The sequence below is a fragment of the Cynara cardunculus genome, assembly GCF_001531365.2.
Source record: "Cynara cardunculus var. scolymus isolate 2C chromosome LG 6, CcrdV1, whole genome shotgun sequence".
Taxonomy (NCBI): Eukaryota; Viridiplantae; Streptophyta; class Magnoliopsida; order Asterales; family Asteraceae; genus Cynara; species Cynara cardunculus.
The window spans coordinates 15,766,342-15,773,767 of record NC_037533.1 but is presented as its reverse complement, the minus strand read 5'-3'; the positions used below and the strand labels follow the sequence as shown (position 1 = coordinate 15,773,767).

At 37.3% G+C, this 7,426-nt stretch overlaps 3 protein-coding genes across 3 annotated transcripts in view; all 3 read left to right on the top strand.

The window, feature by feature from the left end:
* Positions 1–1,007: 1,007 nt before the first annotated feature.
* LOC112514365 (probable amino acid permease 7) lies at positions 1,008–3,207 on the top strand. The gene is made up of 7 exons (XM_025120801.1): positions 1,008–1,087; positions 1,264–1,503; positions 1,589–1,682; positions 1,845–2,059; positions 2,152–2,285; positions 2,374–2,601; positions 2,713–3,207. Exons 1-7 carry the CDS (start codon positions 1,018–1,020, stop codon positions 3,112–3,114), a joined length of 1,383 nt encoding a protein of 460 aa, XP_024976569.1. The 5' UTR covers positions 1,008–1,017; the 3' UTR covers positions 3,115–3,207.
* A 165-nt stretch (positions 3,208–3,372) lies between these two features.
* On the top strand, positions 3,373–5,280 carry LOC112514367 (transcription factor MYB80). Its single transcript, XM_025120804.1, has 3 exons — positions 3,373–3,550; positions 3,935–4,251; positions 4,587–5,280. The coding sequence occupies exons 2-3, from the start codon at positions 3,989–3,991 to the stop codon at positions 5,278–5,280; spliced, it is 957 nt and encodes a 318-aa protein (XP_024976572.1). The 5' UTR covers positions 3,373–3,550; positions 3,935–3,988.
* Positions 5,281–6,608: 1,328 nt separating this feature from the next.
* LOC112514371 overlaps positions 6,609–7,426 on the top strand; it is a 1,099-nt gene continuing 281 nt past the window's right edge. The window contains exon 1 of the mRNA XM_025120808.1: positions 6,609–7,353. Within this exon, the coding sequence (XP_024976576.1) occupies positions 6,701–7,345 (645 nt within the window). The 5' untranslated portion in view covers positions 6,609–6,700 and the 3' untranslated portion in view covers positions 7,346–7,353. The remainder of the gene's footprint in view (positions 7,354–7,426) is intronic.

Here is a 7,426-nt window from a genome sequence, read left to right as displayed (position 1 = left end):
TATATATATATATATATTAATTTGGATATCCAACCCGCTATGCGAGCCGACTAATTCCAGGATGACCACCTGCTTTGCAGATAGCCCGGAGTCACCGCATTTGAACCTCCATGGCCACATGAAGTTTTTATTTCCTCTTGGATTTGAACCTGGAACCTACAGGTACTTTTGACCTTTGGAGCCAAGTTTAAACCAATCAGACACCACTCTTGTGGTTGAATAAAATATTTTTTGTGTTGATTGAAGATGGTTTTTAAAAATAAAAAGACGACCATTTTTTATATTTTTAATGTTGGATTCCTTTCCTTGTAATTTGTAAATATTTAATAAATTTTTTGAACTTTGATGGCATAAATTACATCTGTTAAGACTGAAAACCTTAATTTAACTATGAGAGTGGTGTCTGATTGGTTTGAGCTTAGTCTTCAAAGATCAAAAGTATCTAAAGGTCCCAGATTCAAATCCAAGAAAAAATAAAAATGTTCTTGTAGCCACAAAGGTTCAAATACGGTGATTTCAAATACGGTGATTTCAAATCACCCGTAAAACATAACAAGTTGGATATCAGGTTAATTAAAAGAAACTTTATTTATATATTTTATCAACATTCAATTTTGGGGCATCTAATTAATCAATAAAAAGAAATGCTTTTGATCACAAGGTGATGCCTAATTGGTTTGAATTTGAGTTTTAAAGGTCAAAAATATCAGGAAGTCTCAGGTTCAAATCCAAGAAAGAATAAAAATTCTCTTATGGCCGTGGAGGTTCAAATATGATGACCATGAAGGTTCAAATATGATCCGAGTTACTCACAAAACAGGTTGGATATTCAAGTTAATAAAAAAAATGATTTACTAAGAAATTAATAATTGAAAAACATGTCGAAAGGAGGAACCTAAATCGGAGACGACGACGGAAAGCGACCGTCAGCTAGAAATCGTTGAATTTTCAGAATCCTATTCTTATAGAGGTGTAAATTTTTTTCCTTACAGATATTATCTCATCTACCACGGAACAATGGCTGGAGCTGGAGGAGACTATGATGACCAAACGCCATTGTTGCCGAGCTCACCTCATACCCTCACTGGTTTGCTCTACTATCATTCAGTTCCAAACTCATAACCAATAATCTAGTCACGATTTTGATCTGATTAGCTTTTTCTGACGTCAACTTCTTAAAACTCTAGAAGAAATTTCATTCATATTCTTCGAATTTGATGATAAGATTTAGGGGTCGAATTCGATTTGTGTTGTTGATTGCAGGAAACGTATGGACAGCCATAGCACATATTATTACAGGAGTAATAGGATCAGGGGTTTTATCACTAGCTTGGAGCATGGCACAGCTGGGATGGATTGCTGGCCCCTTCACTCTTCTACTCTTTGCATTCATCACCCTTGTCTCTGCATCCTTTATCTCTGATGTCCATCTTTATTCCAACCCTAACAATGGCACTACCACCATGAATCGCTCCTACTTGCAGGCGGTTCGCACCATCTTAGGTGAGGTACTATTTCTTTAACTTCACCCCCATAAATAGAATCAACTTTCACCTTGCTTATATCTCATCCTGAGACTGGATCACAGGATATAAGAATGGCTTGTTATGTGGTTGCTTGGTATATTTCAGTATATTCAAAACTGGAGTTGTCTATACAATCACATCCGCAATCAGCATGAGGTATGCCGACTTTTCTTGCATTTGAACTGCAGCAGTTTCTGAAAATGGCCGAAACATTTCCTCTATGATCTTTTGCTTTATGTTAGATATACCCGATATTGATTTGTTGAAATCTTGATTATAACATTGCTTCTTCTTTTGAATCTTTTGACTGCGTGACAGAGCGATTAGGCAATCAAACTGTTATCATGAAGAAGGACATGATGCTGTGTGTGAATACGATGATAAATATTATATGCTTCTGTTTGGATTTGTTCAAATACTAGCTTCTCAAATACCCAACATTTTTCATACAAAATGGCTCTCGGTTATTGCTGCAACCATGTCCTTCACCTATTCTTTTATTGGAATGGCACTTGGAATAGCTCAAGTAATAGGTATGGATTTTGGTCTTCAACATGTTGATCTATGATCTTGCTTTTAAACCACAAACATATGATCAAGTTGCCTGTTGAATATGGGATTGTAGGACAAGGGAAGATTGAAGGTAGCATCAACGGAATCTCAACTGTTAATCACACTCAAAAAATATGGTTGGTTGCTCAAGCTCTTGGAGATATCGCATTTTCATTCACATTTTCGTTAATCCTTCTTGAAATACAGGTATAACATTTCCTTCTGTCTAATAAATCTTTGTATTTTATCTCATACTAGCTGCCTCAATCAGTTGTGTGATGTTTGTGATATGTAGAGCACTTTGAAGTCACCTCCATCTCAAAAAGTGACAATGAAGAAGGCTTCCTCAATTGCAATCTTTACAACTACTTTCTTCTACCTCTGCTGTGCTTCTTCTGGTTATGCAGCCTTTGGAGATTCGACTCCTGGGAATCTCTTGACCGGGTTTGGATTTTACGAACCGTATTGGCTCATTGACTTTTCTAACGCGTGCATTGTTCTTCACTTAGTTGGAGGGTATCAGGTATCACATAATCTTGACCTACTAAAGACTTTTTACCCTAGTACCAATTTGGTCATAGGGCCTCTTTATCTTTATCCTTATCATTTTCATTGTGTTTTGAATATGTGTTAGATATATAGTCAGACATTGTTTGCAATTGTGGAAAGATGGTATGCCGAAAAGTTTCCAGAAAGTGTATTGACAAGGGATGTTGGGAGTTTGAAGGTCTTGTTATTGCCAGAGTTTAGAGTGAATCCTCTTAGGTTATGTTTTCGAACTACATATGTGGTTTTGACCATGGCCGTAGGGATGTTATTTCCGTACTTCAATGAGGTGGTGGCATTTGCAGGATCAATCATCTTCTGGCCCTTGACCATATATTTCCCAGTTGAGATGTACTTTGTACAGAAGAAGATTGTACCTTGGACCGGCAAGTGGATTGTTCTTCGTGTTTATAGCACTTTTTGCCTACTTGTAACCATTTATGTTTTGTCTGGTTCCATTGAAGGGCTGATTGCCAAAAGATTTGGCTAGTAGTTTCATGCCCAGAATTTGTATACTAAATCCCTTGTATGATGCAGTTGCTACTTTCTTATAGCTGAAAATAAACGTACAATTAGTCATTTATTATTCATGCCGAATTGAAACCTGCTTCTTTCTACATTTACCCTTTTGTGTGGGTATTGGCTATTCCTCTCTACAAGTCTGGTTTTCTGTTTTTTGGTTTTGAGGCAGGGGTAAAGCGGTCATAATGGCGATTAAAAGAGTGAGTCCGAGAAAACAGAGCACAAGGTGCACACAGAGACCAGCAAGTCTTTCTTTCAGGACAGCTTTGCAATGCAAAGAAAGGAGCTTGACAAAAGATTCATGTTCAACCAAAAAACAAGACATGAGATTGAGATAGCAGGCACACGTGCACCTGAAACCTCAACTTTCGTTAAGGCAGCAACCTTGTATGAGCAGTAGATCGGTAAGCCACCCAACTCTCCACACAGTCAACGATATGCACACGTATACGCAGGCTAGAGAGAGGAGTTGACCGAGTGTTTTATGAGTGAGCTACCTGCCAATGTCTCACACGCTCTACGGCGTTGAATTCTTTATTCACAAACCATAAAGTCATGCACCTTTTATGCTAATCATGCATTGCCCTCCATTTCTATTACTTAAATACCTCACTCAACCACAAAATATATATTTAACCATTGATATTCTTGAACCTAAATTAAATTAAAACTAACACGCCCTTCCCTTTCCCTCTCTATTCAACACAAAATCATCATCTTCTTCTTCCTCCTTCCCCTATTATTATTATTTTATTATAATTTTTATGTTTTTAATTCAATGTCTACAGACTTAACTCTGTAAACCAGCTGTTTTCAAGCAACCTTTATAAAGGAAAAAGGAGATGGGTCGAATTCCATGTTGTGAAAAGGAGAGTGTGAAGAAGGGTCAATGGACCCCTGAAGAAGATCACAAGCTCTCATCCTACATCTCCCAACATGGGACTCGTAATTGGCGGCTGATTCCCAAGAATGCAGGCCTCCAAAGATGTGGGAAGAGCTGTAGATTACGCTGGACTAACTACCTTCGCCCTGATCTAAAACATGGTCAGTTCTCCGATGCTGAAGAACAAATCATCGTCAGGCTACATTCTGTCCTAGGCAACAGGTACAAAACCATTGCATGCATATATATAGGAAGGTTCTGGGAAAACCCTAAGGAAATGAAAAACACCCAGGTACAAAACCATTGTATGCACACACATGTGCAAGTATTGAAACTATTTCTTGGTTTTTATGCATGTGCATGCTATTCACATGTGCATACCGGACAAATTACTTGTATGCACATGTGAATACTGTCTAGATGAACAGTATTCCTTAGTTTTATTTTTTTGCTATTTTCCAGCGAACCTGACCCTATATATATATATATATACATATGTATACATACATTCTCATGAACCAAAATCTGAAAGATGGTACCTAAAAATGGAAGCACAGGTGGTCGGTGATCGCGGCACAGCTGCCCGGACGAACAGACAACGATGTGAAGAACCATTGGAACACGAAACTGAGAAAGAAGCTTTCGGGTATGGGAATTGATCCCGTGACTCATAAGCCATACTCCCATCTGATGGCTGAGATAGCCAACACTCTGGCACCACCACAGGTGGCTAACCTCGCTGAAGCAACTCTCGGCTGCTTAAAAGATGAAATGCTTCATCTGCTCACCAAGAAACACATCGATATTCAATTCCAATCCCCTGCTCCTGCACCAGCGACGGTCAATAATAATAACAACAATAATTCAAAACATGAAGAACACGATGATGATACGATCGAAAAGATCAAGATAGGGTTATCGAGGGCGATTATACAGGAATCCCCCGAGACGAGGATGACTCCATCGAACAAATTGCCATGGGAGAGCAGCAATGGAGCATCGTCGGCGAACTTTCCGGGGTTCCATTACGCATTGCCGTCGTTCGGGCATGAAGGAGAAGGTGGGTCTCCATGGAGTCAGAGTATGTGTACAGGAAGCACGTGCACGGCAGGTGAGCAGCTTCAGTCGAAAATGGGAGTAGATGAGAATGGGGATGAGTGTTCAGGAGAAAAAGATGGACGAATTATGTTCAGCGGGGAGTGTGAGTTGTGGGATCTACCTTCCAATGATCTCATGAATCCTCTCGTATAAATTAATTAATTATTAATTAATTAATAATAATAATAATAATAATTACAAAAAAGGAAAATAATAAATGTAGTGATGATGTATGAGCTTCCCTTATAAATTGCAGATTTGATCGTTGTACTTGTGGATCATGTTCAGAAACCTCTTTATTTTTTGATCCCCACAAATTGAGACCGTCATGCTTTATATGTTTAGAGCATGTTAATTAGCAGCTTAACGGGGCTCGCAATTCATTCCCTCAGCTATGCATGACTGTTTAGTAGTGATTCAATGATATAGAAAATGGTTTATTAAGTAAGCTTATAGGAGAAGTTTTATGCAAAACATTTCAAATTTTGTCGCTCCCAATTAAAAAACATGTTCATTCCTCTACGATGAAACCCTTCAAAAAAAAATTCAATCTATACAGACGGATTAATCTATGCAAACAGTTTCATACATATAAACTTAATGAAAAATCAACCAAGCAACCGCTTAGTACATTGGTGGGATATTGCCTATCATCTATACTACCTTATAAACTAAATTTATCAAAAGTCTTAAAAACAATTTTTAATGCTCAAAGTACTATACATTTATGCACAAAGTCTTAAAAACAACTCATAATGCATTCAGTTTTAAATTTTTTTAATCTAGAATTAAAATAACATATAGTACAAGTTATCAATGCACATTATTACATTTTTTTTATGAACCAAATATACTTTTGACACATTTCACTTATACATTTACCTTTGCATACCTCTATGTTTTCTACTCATCCCCCAAGGTGAGATTCAAATTGATATTTACCATGAGTTATTAAAAGTTCTCTCATTCATCTCTCATTCAATTGCTCTAGAACTCTCGGTCTCGCTTTCGATCTCTTGATTCTTTGCTCTTGGTGTAAATCGAACACATTTGTAGAGTCGTTTAAATATATTGGATTTTAAACTGTCATACAATTTTTTTTCATCGATAGACTGTAATTGGAACCATAACTCTTATTTATTCAAATTGTATTAATATGTAAAGACCAAATGTAACTTGCATCATCGTTAAATTTTCTCTAATAAAACCAGTGAAACTTCAAAATCGTTAAAATTCACGGCTCCCGCCCCATTACGCAGTTACACAACTAGTTTTCTTTAAAAAAAAAGTTAAAATTTCTAAAAAATATTATTTTTTTAAATATTTCAATATTAATTATATTATATTATTAAAATAGTTTATAAATTTATATTTTCTCCATGTAGATTCTTTAAATTCGACCGTTGTGACCACCACAGAAAAAATGACCGTTAGGATACGCTTTAAATATCTCAAAAAATCCGACGAATCTCAATACAGTTTGACGCTAGCGCTTGGTTTCTTGAATTTGAATTTAGTCTCTGCGAATCTTACAGATTAATCTCGTATCTAGTTTCTTGGATTTGATCCATCAATGGCGGAAGTGAAAGACGCCCAACATCACGTGGTCGAAATCATGGTGGACGGAGATCATCGGATTTCCACCATCGCCGCCATACAAGACCACCCATTAATGGAAATCTCAGAATCCCCCGGCCACCTTCTTCTGTTAAAGCTTTGGCAGAGAGAAGAAGATCTATTCGGCCGTAGGATTGCCCGCAAAGAAACACGAATCGACGCTCTCACTCGAGAGATATTCCAACTCTGTCTATTTTTCTTCACATTTCATGGGTTTTTCTTTACCATCTTATTCACATCATCTCATAACTCTAACTCATGTCGAAAATGGTGGATTCCGATTCTGGTCTCGTTATCTACTTGCTGTATGATGATCTTGTTGGTTCAGATGAAACTTTGCAGGTACTGGAAGGTTTATGGACAGTTGCAGATGGAAAGGACAGACAGTCGAGCGTTAACGAGATGCATTCAGGAGCTGAGGATGAAAGGGGTCAGCTTTGATCTGTCAAAGGAGCCTGGAAATGGGAAGAGGATGAAGAGTTCAAGTGTAGAGATCAAATGGAAACCAGTAACTTGGTGTCATCAGTATCTCATCACTATTTGGCTTGTTTCTGTTATGGGTTTGGCTGTTCCTGTTTGCAGATTCATGCTTTGTGCTTAATAGGAGAGGTATTAAACATATTCCATTTGATATATATATATATATATATATATATATACACACACATATATATATATATAT

Bases quoted from the DNA above. Each gene is read 5' to 3' on its own strand.
- LOC112514367 (XM_025120804.1), top strand. From the start codon at position 3,989: ATGGGTCGAATTCCATGTTGTGAAAAGGAGAGTGTGAAGAAGGGTCAA. The intron at 4,252-4,586 runs GTACAAAACCAT...ATGGAAGCACAG, and splicing joins CATTCTGTCCTAGGCAACAG to GTGGTCGGTGATCGCGGCAC.
- LOC112514365 (XM_025120801.1), top strand. From the start codon at position 1,018: ATGGCTGGAGCTGGAGGAGACTATGATGACCAAACGCCATTGTTGCCG. The intron at 1,504-1,588 runs GTGAGGTACTAT...ACTGGATCACAG, and splicing joins GGCGGTTCGCACCATCTTAG to GATATAAGAATGGCTTGTTA. The intron at 2,060-2,151 runs GTATGGATTTTG...ATGGGATTGTAG, and splicing joins TGGAATAGCTCAAGTAATAG to GACAAGGGAAGATTGAAGGT.